The 15,810-nt window shown below is 39.3% G+C and overlaps 1 protein-coding gene across 1 annotated transcript; it reads right to left on the bottom strand.

Moving 5' to 3' along the window:
• Positions 1–4,742: 4,742 nt before the first annotated feature.
• LOC129676814 (putative vomeronasal receptor-like protein 4) lies at positions 4,743–5,741 on the bottom strand. Its single transcript, XM_055607338.1, has one exon. The coding sequence runs from the start codon at positions 5,643–5,645 to the stop codon at positions 4,743–4,745; it is 903 nt and encodes a 300-aa protein (XP_055463313.1). The 5' UTR covers positions 5,646–5,741.
• Positions 5,742–15,810: the final 10,069 nt, after the last annotated feature.

The following is a 15,810-nucleotide window of genomic DNA, read 5'->3' as shown; positions in this document are numbered from 1 at the left end:
TTTTTTTTTGTATTTTATTTTTTTCTTATCAGTTATATTTTATTAACTCTGTACCCCAGCCGTGTCCCGATCCCTCATTCCCTCCCAGTCCCTCCCTCCCTCCCTCCTCTCCACCGTGCCCCTTGCCAAGTCCACTGATAGGGGGGACCTCCTCCCCATTCATCTGATCCTGTTTTATCAGGTATCTTCAGGACTGGCTGCAAAGCTCTCCTCTGTGGCCTAACAGGACTGCTCCTCCCTTGGGGGGTGGGGAGGCCAAAGAGCCAGTCATTGAGTTCCTGTTAGAAATAGTCCTTGTTCCCCTCACTATGGGAAACCAATTGGTTACTGAGCTACCACAGGCTACATCTGAGCAGAGGTTCTAGGTTATATCCATACATGGTCCTTGGTTGCATGTCAGTCTCAGAAAAGACCCTGTGCCCAGATATCTTTGGTCCTTGTGGAGCTCCTATCCTTTCCTCATCAGACTAACTCCCCTTCTTTCTTATGATTCCCTGTACTCTGCCAAAGGTTTGGTCACGAGTCTTTGTATCTGCTTTGAAAACACTGCTAGTTAGAGTCTTTCCAATGCGCTCAGTAGACTCCTGTCATATGTTCAATGCACATCCCATCTTTCATTCTAAACAAGGATTGATCATCTTACCCCATGTCCACTCTCTTGATTATCTTTTATAGGTGTACAGATTTCATTATTTTTATTATATCTTATAGGTCTATATAAGTGAGTATATACCGTGTTTGTCTTTCTCCTTCTGGGATATTTCACTCAGGATGATCTTTTCTAGGTCCCACCATTTGCCTGCAAATTTCATGATTTCCTCCTTTTTGAGAGAGAATATATTTAATAGTGAAGTAAAAACTTCACTGTGAAACTTCAGAGTTTTGACCGTGAATGTCTACTCTAACTGCATAGAAGAATATCGGGTTGTATAAGCTTTGGGTTTAATTTTTGCTGTGTCTTAGTGTTCTTCTGCTGTGAAGAGGAACCATGAGCAAACCAACTCTTATAAAAAAAGACATTTAATTGCGGCTGGCTTCCAGTTCAGAGGTTTAGTCCGTTGTCATCATTGTGAGAATCTTAGTGCTAGAGAGGTATCTGAGAGTTCTACATCTGGATTCACAGGCAGCAGGGAGAGAGACTTTGTGCCTCCTTGATAATTTGAAACCCCAAAAGCCACACCCAGTGACACACTTCCTCCATGAAGGCCACACTTCCTCTAACAAGGCCACACACCCTCATCCTTTCAATTAGTGCCATTTCCTGTGAGCTTTGGGGGCAGTTTTCATTCATACTGCCACCTACTGTGTGAATTATTTTTGCAATTTTTAATAATAAAGTTTAAAATATGAATGAATCAGAAATGATACTGGGTTGTATACTGCTTTAAGTACTGTAGAGCAATAAGGCAAGAAAGGGAAATCAAAGGAATACAAATAGAAATTAAAAATTGAAGTTATCCCTATTTACAGATGATTTAGTACTCATAAGAGATCTCAAAACTTCTGCCAAGTTTTTTTAAGAATTGATAATTTGCTGAAATCATTGTTTTAAAAACAGTAGTGGCAGAAAGACAAATAGCATTTTCCCTCTCACCTATGGTTCCCAGCTCCAAATTTTTCAGATGTGAGTCCATAACCTGTAATAACTGCAGAAATCAAGAAAGGAAAATAGAGTCATGGACTAGCCTGGTGTGGCAGGACAGAGGTAAAAGAAAAGGGAATAGCAGGATAAGTATACAAGAGGGAAAATTGAAAGATGGGAGGAAAATTATGGAGGGATGTGATGTCAATGCAGAAGACAAGAAGAGCAAGAAGGAATAAAGAACACTAAGAAAGTTTGAAAAATAAATATTTATGTTTACTTAAAATTATCTATCCTGCATTTAAGCCTATAGATAGTTCCAATGAAGTTCTACCATTTGAGGAGTTAGTGTTCTCTCAAGAGCCATAGTCTATCTGTCAGAAACTCCAGTGTCATACATGAAAAATCTTTGAAATTTCTGGTCATACACATGCAACAGACTCCTAAAATATTATACATGCTGTGCAGATACACTTGGTTACCTCCCCAAAGTTGAAGAAAAATTCTAATTACCAAAGATGCTGTGTGCTTGGGATACAAAACCTGCAAAATGTGAGCTGGATCTGCCCTGAAATTGTCCTCGGCAATGACTAGTTTTCATAGGAAAAAAAAAAAGCTATTTGTTTTATTTTTCTCCTTCTTCTTCTTCTTCTTCTTCTTCTTCTTCTTCTTCTTCTTCTTCTTTTTCTTCTTCTTCTTCTTCTCCTTCTTCTTCTTCTTCTTCTTCTTCTTCTTCTTCTTCTTCTTCTTCTTCTTCTTCTTCCTCTCCTCCTTCTCCTTTCTCTTTTTTTTATTTGTTCTTCTTTTTTGGTGTCACTCTTGTGAACTCTTTTATTAAACTCAAGTATCTAGCTATGTCTTGGCTCTATACAAGTCAAACCATCATACTATCTATGGTGGTTTTAAAAACACACTTTTTTTTTACACTATTTTACATGTGCTTTGCCTGGGTATAAGTATTTGCACCAAAAGGGTGCCCTATGAATGAATGTTGGAAGGAAGCGTCCTAATCTATGAAACTATAGTTACAGGGGGTTATGAACCAACATCTGGGTGCTGGGAACCCAATATGAGTCTTCTGCCATATTATCAAGTGCTCTTAACTTCTAAACCAATTCTGCAACTCCAATTTAACAAGGACTGTTATCCTTCCCATCCACATTGATCAACAACATGGCTGAATAGAACCCCAAGTTCCCACAAGCAGAATTTGTACTGTGAATTTGTTTCATAGCATTTCTTTCATCTGGTGCTCATATTTAACGTTTTCCTGTTCTCCACACCCAGTCTGGATATGCCAGTAAAATTTTGTTACTTTAGTCTCTTTAATACTTTTCAGATACAGCTTGTGTGTGAGATTTCATACTTTATATCAATACTATATGCTCATAAAGTTGATTATATATATATCTTTTATTTTTAAAATGCAAGAGAAAATGTATACAATAAACATTCTGGACAGAAATGTCAGGTGATGCACTGACCCCTTATTCTTGTCTTTTACCCGCTAGTGACAAAGACTGGAAACTGTGAACACTCTTGAGGTCTCTGGAAAAACAGTACTTCTCCGGAAGGATGCCTTTAACCAAGTTGAACGTTATTAAAATGTTTCAAAGAAACATAAGTATTTTGAAAACCCACAGCAAGGGCTGTTGCATGCATTCCTTGTAGAAATTTTAACTCCTTTTTTAAATGACAATTTTTAAATTTTTTATTCTTTTATTAATCACAATTTATTCACTTTTTAGCCCAGCTGTAGTTCCCCTCCCTCATCCCCTCCTAATACAACCCTTCCCCCTTTTCCACATCAATCTGATGCTAGCTTATTAGGTCTCATCAGGATTGTCTGCATTGTCTTCGTTTGTGGCCTGCTAAGGCACTTAACCAGGGAACTAATGTGGCCTTGGCTCTCCTGGCAGGCACTGTTTGGTACTCCTTCAGTAACTGTTGAGATCTTTCCATTTCTCCTCAGTAAGGGCAGGGAGTTGTTGGTTGACTTTGTTGAGCTGTATTTGGCCACCTGTGGTGCCCCAGAACAGTACACTAACAGCCATGACAGGTGCCTCCCTGGGACTTCCGGAGCAAAGGAAGACAGGAATATGTGGGTTGGTGTGCTTTTGGACCCTCCATGATGTCCTGGGCCAGAGGCTGTAGAGTGCCCCAGAAGTCCAATGTTCTGTCCACTGACAAGGTTGTACTACATGGACTTTAGCAAGCAGCTCTTGTCCATGTCTCCAGCTTTTGGTCCCTATGCCTGTATGTGAATACCATGTGCCTGAACAGCAACCTTGAGGATGGAGGCCTATACTCATGAAGCATGGCTGGCATTCAGGGGAAGCTGAACTAATGAATGTCACATATTCTGTGTAGGTGCTAATGACTGAATAGAAGTGAGAGCTGCTGTGGGACAAAGTTCCTGAGCTGTTTATGCAGTGTTGTTTACAAAGCAGTGAGCTCAGGACTGTGGCTTTCAATTGGAGTGTATTTTCCAAACCTCCATGACAATCCATGAAAGATGACATTCCCCCTGGGCTTTCTGACTTATTTAGTGACCACATATCAATGTCTTGAATGTGTTTGGAATTATGTTACAGTTTTTATTCTTAACTCTTTAGTGAGTGATACCTTGCAATGCCAAGCATTTACTAGCTGTAGTGAATTAACTTTTCTCCCTGGTCATCTCCAGTTTGCAAGAGACCTTCAGATAAACGATGCTTTCCAACATCATACTTATTCACTTATTCTGCTGTTCATTGGTTTAGAATAGCCTCTGGGACATAGTGTTTCGTAAATAAGTAGAAGAGTTTGTTTTTGTGGGAGTACATTGAAAGGAACAAGAAGGCAGGGAGTATCTGGGAGTTTTTAAAGGGCAAAACTCTAATTTGTGAAAAAATAAAATTCCAATCTCAGATGACTGCATACCCTTCTGCGTATCCTCCTGATGAAGAATATTGCAAACTAAACTGCATGATAGGAATGGTGGAATGGTGGGAGCCTCAACAAGCCTTCAATTACCCAGTTCCAGTTATATGCAAAAACTGTAACTCATTATTTTAAGAATTTCATTGCTGTGATAAATTAGAATGGGAAAACAAAGCCATTCCAGCGAAAATAGCATTAGATCATAATGAACTTGATGTGAAAAGAAATCTCTTATTTCTCAGCAGACACAGCAGGGCTTAGCAATCTGGACATCTCTGATGATTAGGACAAAGGGACTGAGACCAGCATAACTAAGAACTAAAAATGCTTTAATATTTAGGACTGTGGAATCATGTGTCACTGTGGAACCCGTGTAGCAGGAGAAAATAAAATCTGCCAAGTAAAAGAAAAGGAAACAGGTCAGGAGTGTGAGAACTCTTTGTGTAGCTCTGATTTCTGGCCTGGAATTACATTCAGACCTGGATCTGTGAAGGTAGAGCACACGTGTGTGATGTTTATACAAATGGAGAGCCATAGACCCACTGCTCCAGCCCATGAGACCCTGAAAAGTGACATCGCGAAGAGCCATGAGGGAGAGGAAAAGCCACTTAACTGTGTGCCTGGATGGCAGCATATAGCAATATCCAGTATACATCCCAACTACAGACCTGTTCATGCTACTGCCTGCTGTGATGTAGTGGAGCAAGTTGGAGCTTATCAGGGAATTAAAGATCCAAAAGATCAGGAGAAAGGCTAGAACATGCCATGCAGTCTGTGGTTTGAGCTTTCTCCAAAGGCTGTTCCTAGGACTGATGGTGACAGCCTGGACCACACTGAGGAGAGAGGTGGTACAGATGGAGAGGCCACGGGCAATCCTTTCTAGATAAATTGTAATTTTACAGCCAACATCACCTAGGAAGTTTCTGAAATAAAAAATTGTGGTTATGGTTCTGACCCCTATGCAATAAATAATTATCGTGTTTACAAAAGCCAAGTGGGTGAGAACGACATCTATATTTTTGTGCTCAGGACCCATGATGAAAGGATATAGATGTCTCACAAATAAGATGATGTTTCCTAAACCTCCGAGTCCAATAAGTGAAACGAAAATCATTCTCTGGATGAGGTCTCTCCAAATCATCTTCACGCCCAGAAGAGGACTAGGAAAAAATCCTTTGAGAAACACAAGCAAGTAAATGTGGTGTAGTTCACACCTGTGGGTTTTCTGTTTTCTTTAGTGAAAAAATCTCCAGCCTAATGTGTAACGCCAGAATTCTTTGCCAGGAAATACCTGATTTTGTTCTTGTGCATTGTTTTTCTTGCTTCCACTGACATGGGGAAGATGATGACAATTGGACTTAAACACCATGCTGATGTTTACAGAAGAGAGTTACTGCCTTTACAGAAGAAAGTTGTTTATATCCGTCATCTCTACACTTCTGTTTATGAGAATGTCTAAACAAAAGTCAGCATAACTCACTTTCTAAGCTGTAATATTGACCATCAACTTAGATGCTTCTCTTCTCAGATCCTCTTTGCCATCCTGTACATGCTCATACTTCAAGTATGTATTGAGCTAGTAAAATCTGTAACTCCTCAAAGATGTCTAATACAAATGGCATTGCTTCTCAGGGGAAGCTCCTGTGGCTTTTCTTTGTTTCCAACTCTGAACTGACCTTGGCAACACATAAAACATAATTTGATAAGGTGGGACAGTAGATATTCTATCCCTTTTCCTTGAGCGGGATGTTGTGATTAGTTTTTGATTCCTATCATGTCTTGCATGGGGTCATATTAAAGTATTCCCTGTCCCCCCCATACTCTACTGCTACTCCTGCTGCTGCTGCTATTACTGCTACTGTGTGCATTTACTGACTTTTCAATAACAATATTCTCCCGAAGGAAACTGTCTCAGCTCTCAACTTAGATTCCAAACAAGGCACACTCTACCATTCCTTAGGTTGCACGCAATGGTGATTTTATCAGTCAGTAAAAAGAACAAGCATCCAAACACCATCACATTGATTTGTGTAAATTTACAGATGGCATTCAGTTTCCGTTTCTCATTCTGTTTAAAGTTAAAAAGAGGATTAAAACATAAATTATTCATTTTGCTTCTATTTTACAAATCACAAGTAATTTTACGTGGAGATCTTAAATCTACTTTTCTACCATTTCTTAGTGTTTACTGCTGCTCACCAGATTTATTTGTGAATTGCCTTCAGCTTCACCTGTGCAAACGTAACAATGACAATCACCCAGCAACAATGAATTTATCTGTGAATTGCTTCAGGTTTCTCCTAAGCAAGGTCACAAATGTGTCTCCTACAACTTTTCTGAACCCCCAGGACTGTCTGTCTGTTAGTATTCTTATATCAACCCCTCTGTGCAGAGCAAACCTGAGAGATGCTTGAGTGCATCAGTTACCTGGTGTACATCCTGATGCTGTAAAAACGGCTTACACATAAATCATTAACTGAGTTCAATGGTCATACAATCCTATGCAAATCACAAAAGTGAACTGAAAGAAAAAGTGTTATGCTTGTTCTCTTTCCTTAAGGTTCTGGAAGGTCAGTCCAATTAGGAACTCTCATTCAGTAATGTAGTCTGTGTTTTCTTGCATTTACAGTGGAGGTAAACTTTGAAGCTCCTAGTGATACAGTAGATATTATGGACTATCTTGAAAGATAGTCATCAATGTGATGAATTTTCAGTTGTGTTGTCTACATAGTGGTCTTTTTATGACTACATATTGTTAAGATATACCTCTTGGCTTTTTCAGATCCCAATAATATGTACTGAAATAAGGAAGCTTTCTCTGTTTCTTGAGTGGTGCAATTTTTGGACTAGACTATTTTCCATTTATGTCTATTCTAGAAACTCTGATATAGTTATATTTTATTTTATTTCTTTTTAATTGTATTCAATTTTACGTTTATGTGTATTTTGTCTGCATATATGTCTGGGCACCACTTGTGGGCCTACAGAAGCAAGAATGAGGCATTGGATCCCCTAAACCTGGAGCTGCACATAGTTGTTAGCTGCCATGTGGGTGCTGATAGTTAAATCATAGAATCTGCAAGAGCAGTAAGTGCTCTCAACCACTGAGGCAGCTCTTCAGCTCACATTTGTACGTTTTAATTTTTAATTTTTAATTTCCCCAAGTATCTTACTTCCAGCTTGTTAGACTGAATCAATTCATTCTTTGCTCATTGTTAAATGAGGGTTTTGACATGGTAGAAGCTTAAGGGATCCCAGAACTTAAGAAAGGAAGTTCAGGACTCACAAGAACATGCTTTGTGACAACTCAATATGGATCAAAGTTCTGGAATTCCCAATGTTTACATTTATCATCTTGAGCATATTATTTATTGGCTGCTTTCAACTCTATTTTCATATGCAAATTATATTTAGTGCAATAAGGTGTATTCTGTGGAGTCAAATTCCTGACACACATAGTTCCTAGGGAAGCAGACAGCATACTCTAAAAATCCATTTTCTAAAATCAGTTGTTTGTGTTAGTATGTAGCCTCATATCTGTTTTATCCATAATTCTCATATTCCATGGTTTACATTGGGTCTAGGAAGGGGGAAATTCACAATAAATGAAATCATGATACAGAGAGAGTCCTCCATCCACATAGACTGAAGTCACCAGAAGTCATACAGCTCATATCAAAGTTCTCAATCTTTAGAGGAAAAAAAATCACAAAAAGATTGTGCAGAAGCTGTAGACGCCAGAGCTTCCTACTCCAGGCTGCACTGCAGCTGCCTCTGTCTCCTACCCCTGTCTGCCCTGGGGAAGGAGCAGTCCTGGCTCTGTGACTACACAGACTCTCCTTGTGGACACTGAAACAATTCTGGATTGCAAATACAGAAGATTAGACCCTCTTCTCCCTGACTCCTGCCACTTTCCTTTCCCAGAGTGATGGGGAGCCCACATCCTTCCCTCCCACACTTCAGCCCTCCACGGACTTTCTGACATCAAATGCAGCCTCATCCGCCATGACATGCAGCACTCACCTGTGCAGTCTGTGCAGGACTCAGGGTCGCTGTCCTCACAGCACCAGCCAGGCCCTTTTATCAACCCCAAGTCCCTGTGCTCAAGCAAGGTGTCAGGATGTCACACCACGGAGTTTGGTGTCATAAGGGAAGAGGCCCCTTCTGTCTCCATCCCTGAGGCCAGCTCTGCCTTCTCCCTGGTGCTTTGTCTTTCACCAAACCCAGAAATGTTATGATCTTAATTCCAATGTCTCTGAGTAAGCAGAAGAGTGCTTAGCAGTGACAGAGAGGTCCTAGAATTTGAACTTAACTCCAATCTTCCTCTTTTCCCTCCCAAACACCCAAACCAAGAACTTCTTTGGAATAAATTTCTGATAATCCAAAGTGGTCACTTTCTGAATAATTTTCAGTAAGCTATCATTAAGTACTGAAGGCCAGGGCTATCTCCAGTGCCATGTTTAAAATACAGTCACCAAGAGACTATGGGATGAATTGTGTTCTCGGTATTACTTTAAATGTCTTCGGTGAGCTTTACAGTCCATCCTGAGTGGTTCATAATTTTTCTGATGCTTTTTTTTTTTTACTTATTTTTTCATTTAATAAATTTTGATCATGTTATTCCCCTTCTCCAACACCTCTCACATCCTCCACACCCCTCTACCTACCCAGCTTTATGTTCCCTTACTTGTATTTTTTGTCCCCATAAAAAAATAAGCAAAAAACAAAAACAAAAAAAAAACTGAAGAAAATCAAAAGAAACAAACAAAACTCGATAAAATGAAAAACACCCAAACAAAACAAAAAAGGACACAAAGCCCACAAAAACATGTAGTTTGTTTTGTGGTAAATAACTATTCCTGGGCATCAGTCCTGCCTGCCTTGAAGTATGATGACATTTCATTCAAAAATTGACTGTCTCCTTTCCTACTGTCATTAATTGCAAATAGCTTCTTGATTAGGCTTGAGAGTCCTTGACTGATTTCTTTTCTCAGTGCTGGGACCCCATTTGACTTGAAACCTTGCAGGTTTTCTGTGTGCTCTCACAGTCTCTGTGAGTTTATATGCACACTGGTCCCATTTTGTTTGGAACACACTGTTTCCTTGGAGTTATCTATCATCTCTGGCCCTTATGATGTTTCTGCTTCCACTTCCAAATAGATCCCTTAGTCTTGACTGGAGGGGTGAGTAAAAAGATCCCATTTAGGATCAACTGCTTCAAAATCTCTCACTCTCTACACCTTGTCTACTTGTGGGTATCTGTTTTGACCTCATCAACTGAAAGAAGAAGCTCTCTCATGGGGCTGAGTGAGACACTGATCTATGAGCATAACAGGATTGCTCTGGTGGTGTTGTATTGCTATTTTTTCTTTAGCAGAGTTACAGTAGCAGATTTTTCTCTTAGGGTCATGACCTATCTAGTCTCAAGTTCTTGGCCACTTTAGTAGTGTCAGATGGATTTCAGCTCATGGAGTGGACACTAAGTTCAAATGAAAGGTGGTTGGACAGTTCTATAATATTTCTGTCACTACTGAAGAAGTGCATATTGCAAGTAAGTCACTGTTGTGGGGTGTAGGGTTTGTAGCGGTGGGATATTGATGGTTACTTTTTTCCTCTTATGGTGGTACGCTAAAAGATTTCCAGCATCATCAGTGCTAGTCAGTAGGGGTAAAGCTCATGAGTGAGAACAAGCTTGAGCTCTTTTGAGTGATGACATAAATGTTGTTGTCAGCACTAAGGCCTTACCATCAAGCTGTGGAGACACTCATCAATAGCCTGTGATGTTTGAAGGAGGGTGTATGGGACATACTTTTGTTCAATGATTCAACAAGTTCTAACCCATAGTTGGCAGCATAAGATGTCTGGTTGAGGCAATTGCTTCTTCCTTTACATTGTGACTCCATTTAACTTCTTTCCATATATGTATAAATTTTAGGAAGCTTCTTTTGTAGTAGGTTTTTGCATGGCATTTCAAAAGACCTTTAGTGTTAGTTATTCCTCTCTATATTCTCTTCTTTTATTTTCCTTATAACACTATGTTTCAATTCCCCTTCCGTGGAAAACCCCATTCTTCTTCCTGGTGACTTCTTAGATGTGTAACCTCTGTGGTATTTAATACCACATTGTATCTAATAACACAGAGGTATCTAATACAATGTGGTGGCATTCTATTGCTATTTTTCTCTTACAGTCATGACCTATGTACTCTCAAACTCTTTGAGGAAACTTCAGAGTTATTTCTGTGGTGGCTGTACAATATTTGGGCTTGTCCATCAAAACCATGATGTACCACTGTTTCCCTTTCCTTGCACCCTTGCAAACATGTTTTGTTATTTGTTTCATTGATCTTGGTCATTTTGACTAGAGTAAGATGAATTCTCAAATTAATTTAATCGTTATTTCAATTATGGCTACAGGGGTTGAACATATATATCTTTATGTGTTTCTCAGCCAGTTGTGTTTCATCTCTTGAGAACTCTCTGTAGTTATATATTCCATTTTTAAAGTTGGTTATTTGTTTTTTTTTTTGATGTACTGTTTTTATACTTTAAATATTCTACATTGTAATCCCCACTGCAGATATATAATTGGTAAGTACCTTTTTCCATTCTATAGCCTGTCACTTAACCGAATGATAGTGTCCTTTGTTGTACAGAGCCTTTTATCTTCTTGGGTTTCCACTTATGAATTGTTGGTTTTAATGTATTTAGAAACTCCATTCCTGTTCCAATGAGTTCAATCCTGTTTCTTACATTCTTTCCTATCAGGTTCAGAAAATCAGAAAATTATGTTGAGGCCCTTGATCCATTTGGAGTTGAGTTTTTGCATGGTGATATATATGGATCTATTTCATTCTTCTACGTGCAGCTATACATTTTGACCAGCACCACTTGTTGAAAATGCTGCCTTTTCTTAAGTTTGTAATTTCGGCTTCTTTATCAAAAAGCAGTTGTCCATTAACGTATAGACTGATGTCTGATTCTTAAATTCCATTCCAATGCTCAATATATTTTTATGCAAATGCCATTGATGTTTTAGTATTATAGTTTGGCAATACAATTTGAAATCTGTGATGGTGATATCTTCATCTAATCTTTCATTATTCAGTATTAATTTTTTGCCAACCTGGGTTTTTTATTTTTTATTTTTGTATGTGTATGCGTGTTTCCATTTGAATTAGAATTTTTTTCTCACTTTCTGTGAAGAATTGCAATGGAAGTTTCAGAGGGATTGCATTGAATCTGATGATTGTTTTGGGCAGGATGGCCAGCTTTTCACAATCAATCATGTATATCCAAGAGTATGGGAGAGCCTTCTCACCTACTGGTGTGTTCTTTAATTTCTTTCTTCATTGTCTTAAACTTTTATTATAGATGTCTTTTACTTACAGAGAGTTATCCTAAGAAAGTTGTAGGCTTTTGTGAAAGGTACTGTTTCCCTGATTTCTTTCTCTCTATGCTTGCCTTTAAGAAAGCTACTAATTTTGTGTGTTAGTTTTGTATCCTGTTCTTAGAGTACTGAATGTGTGCAACAGCTGTGGAAGTTTTCTGGTAGAGTCTTTATGTATAATAAACTTTGAATTCTTCCTTCCCTATTTGTATCCCCTTTATTTCCCTCAGTGTGTTATTACTCTGGCTATGACTTCAAGTATTATATTGAATAGTCAAGGAAAGATTGGAAACCTTGTTTTGTTCCTAATTGCAGTGTAATTACTTTGTGTCTTTTTCCATTCAGGGTGATGTTATCTCTGTGTTTGCTGTAAATTACTCTTGTTATGTTGAGCTATACCCCTGTCTTCCTAGTCTCTCCAAGGCTTTTCTTAGGAAGGGGATGTTGGATTTTGTCAAAAAACTTTTCTACATCTGAGATAGTCATGAGTTTATTTTTGTCTCTCTGTGTATTTTTATGTCCATGGTGAATCATCAACCAGTATGGACTGAATCTTCCTATACCAACAACAGCAACAAAACCCCCACTAACTTGTCTATAGGTCAGTTTGATAAAAGCATTTTCTAAATTGGGCTTCTTCTTCCTATATGACTTCAGCATGTGTTAACTTAACAAGAGACTGCACAGCACACTGGTATACCCCTATCAGTGTGCAGACAGCTGTTGCATGAAAGAGGAAAAGTCTCTTCTCATCCCAGAAGATATTAATCACTTATATCTCCCTGGGAATAGGGTCTTGTGACTTTCTAAGTTTGTTTATTTGTTTGTTTGTTTTCAGTTTGGTGAACTTCCCTAGGCTTGTGAGTCTCCTTGCTCTGTTCAGGATGGAATAATTCAATCAGAAGGAAACAGCTAAATAGCAATGTGCATGAGGCAATCTGTTATTGTGGAGCAGTTCCACAACAGTATGTCAAGAGTGATGGGTAGATTGTGACTTTAAGCCTCACATGTGTCACCATCTTGCAGTGACACTTGAATACCACCTGAGTGAAGACTGGGGGGAAAGAGACAGGGTGACACAAAGAAGGACACCAAGTCTAGGCTCTGATCTAGGTGTCAATTTAATAAGAGTAAAACCAACACTTATATAGCACAAAAGTACAAGCTTTTTATCGCTGAGACAATTCTACTTAGCCAAACCATACGAGGGCTCACTCAAGGTTACAGAGCCTGCTGTCTGGTTGCCATGGTTGCACAGAGTTTCTCAGGGTCAGACTCTTCTGCTGTAGAATTGCCATGGTCAGTCTCTGAGACAGCAAACTTTAGATTATAGCCAGGGCCAAGAGGACGAATTCCACTGTTCAGATGTGCACTCCTATTTGCCATTAACTTCAAATAGGCTGCCACACACGTGAAGTGTCAAATATTCACAGCATCCTTTGAAGGAGAACCTTATCCTTGTACTTTCTATGTACTTTGTGACTAGCATTCATGGTCTTTAATGTGTGAAATTATATTATTAACTTATTTACCCGTATAAGCTTTCTTAGCACTTTTTGAAAACAGCACCATGTAATGACCAGAGGAGACCACTCTGCTGCTGGGAGTTAGCAACTCTCACTGGTCACCTCCATTTTGCCCTGTAAGCTGTACCCACATGACACCCACCTTCCTCATCTTCCCTATGTAAACTGTTCCTGGGGAAGCTTGGGACACATCGTAAACAGGCTTCTTTGCAGATACATACTCTTTTTAAAAAGAAATGTATTTGTTTAATTATTTTTCATCCTGGCCACAGCCCCCACCCTCCTCTCTTCCATCACTCTTTCTCTTCCCTTGTTCTCCTCAGACAAAGGGAACCCCTCTCATAAACTCATCATGGCTCATTGACTTATATCAGGACTAACTCCTCTTTTGTTGAGGCCAGACAAGGGAGACCAGCAAGTTGAGAGTGATCCACATGCAGGCAACTAAGTCCATGTTAGAAATGACCCACTCTCTTCTTATTGCTAGGAGACCCACATCAAGACCAAGTTGCACATCTGTGTAGTGGGCCTTGGTCCAGTCCATGCATGCTCTGTGGTTGGTGCCTCAGTCTTTTAAAGCTCCTATGAACCCATCTAGTTGACACTGTTGTTCTTCTTTAGGGCTTCTTGTCCCCTTCAGGACCTTCTATCTTTCCCCACATTCCTCCACAAGACTCCCCTAGTCACGTGTCTCCAGCTAGTCTCAGATATCCTCCTCCTGTGTTTTCCCTTCTCTCTCCCTGCCCTTTGACTCCCACTCTCAGTCTCCCACTTCATTCTACTGTCCCCACTCTCTCCCATCCAGTTCCCTCTCTTCATCCAGTTTGACGTCCATTCTATTTCTGCTTCTGGGTGGGATTCAAGAAGATACATACTGTTGTTGAAGGTTAAAATTTAACATTGATTTATCTTTTAGTTAATTAGCGGTTATTCCTAATCCAGCTGTATACCCAAATCACCACAGGAAGACTAGGATTTATTTAATTAACCTAAAGCACAGTGCTGGGCAATAGTTACTCCATCTTAAAACTCCAAGCCTGTAGAGTTTCCTTCCATTCAGAATCGCACATTCTATTTGCTTCTAGTCATATCTTAGGTCCAGTTCATCTCTCCTCATGGTTCCAAGTCCTTTCCTGTTGATCTCTCCTCTCCAACTCCTCCCACTTGCTTCTTTCTCCTCCCCCCCAGACCAGGATGTTCCACCCTTTTTTCTCCTTTTCTCTGTCTGGTTGTTTTATTGAAAATATAGAGAAGAAATGGTGGCATGTTACACAAGCTTGAGACAGGTGGTGATTAGAAGAAGCATCGCAATGCAATGTCCTGATTTAAACCAGATAGTGCAGTAGAGAAATCAGCATTTGAATGAACAAGGGTAAATTGCATACATTCCACAAAAACGTTATACCAACAACATACTCTTTCTGAATAGTGAGCAGCAGATATTTAAGAATCATTCTCCAAAAGTAAATATCAGTATTATTGTGTGTCCCCTTGTCTGTTTTACATTCAGTTCTCTGTGATAATGTTATTATGTTTTAGGTATTCAGTACTTTAATAAGTATGAGCTTAGGCACTTCCATCAACAGCACGGTCCTGAATATATCACAGATTAAGAATGGCTATTGTTATTTTATGCTAAAAGTTAAAAAAAAAAAGATAACGGATTTCTCTCCCTCTCGTGTTCCTGAGAGATGCAGTGTTACAGGATGCCAAGTGTACATGTTGGCACAAACATATTTAATGGTATATGTGTTGAAATAAGAGGAGAATTCCTAGGAATTGGTCTGTCTATCTATCGTATGGTTCTAGGATGAAACTCAGATTGTCAGGCTAGAATGCTGAGCCATCTCATTACGTTGAGTTGTCCCTTATGTCTTCCCATTTGGAAAATGAAATGGTGTCTAGGGTTACCTTGTCTCTTCTAATTTGTGTGTCTTTGTTCCACAGCCTTGAAGTTTTCTGGTGTATATTTGAACCCCAAACTGATTCTGTGTTTTAATAATAAATGGCATTTTAGGCTTCAAGATTACATTAAGCTACATAGTTTTTCCAGTGTTTATGGTCCAATAGTTAAAGTTGAGCCACCCAAATACATCCAAAAGTTTCTCTTGTTGAAATACAATCAAGTAGTCTATAGGGTATAGCCAGGAGAATGCATTTGATGGGCTGTAAGGTGATATCTGAGTGAGAGGTCTCAGTTTTGATTCCTGAGTGAACGTGAACTGAGAATGCAAAACAGCAGCAGCAGCAGCAGCACCAACAACAACATCCCTAAAACAACACCAACAACATCCCTACAACAGCAACAACATCCCTGCAACAACAACAATAATATCCTACAACAGCAACAACGACAACATCCCTACAACAACAACAACATCCCTACAACAA

This window comes from Psammomys obesus, unplaced genomic scaffold (genome assembly GCF_907164565.1).
Source record: "Psammomys obesus unplaced genomic scaffold, mPsaObe1.curated_primary_1811, whole genome shotgun sequence".
In the NCBI taxonomy this organism is placed as follows: Eukaryota; Metazoa; Chordata; class Mammalia; order Rodentia; family Muridae; genus Psammomys; species Psammomys obesus.
Note: the sequence above shows the minus strand (reverse complement) of the source record. Positions and strands in the feature narration are given on the sequence as shown.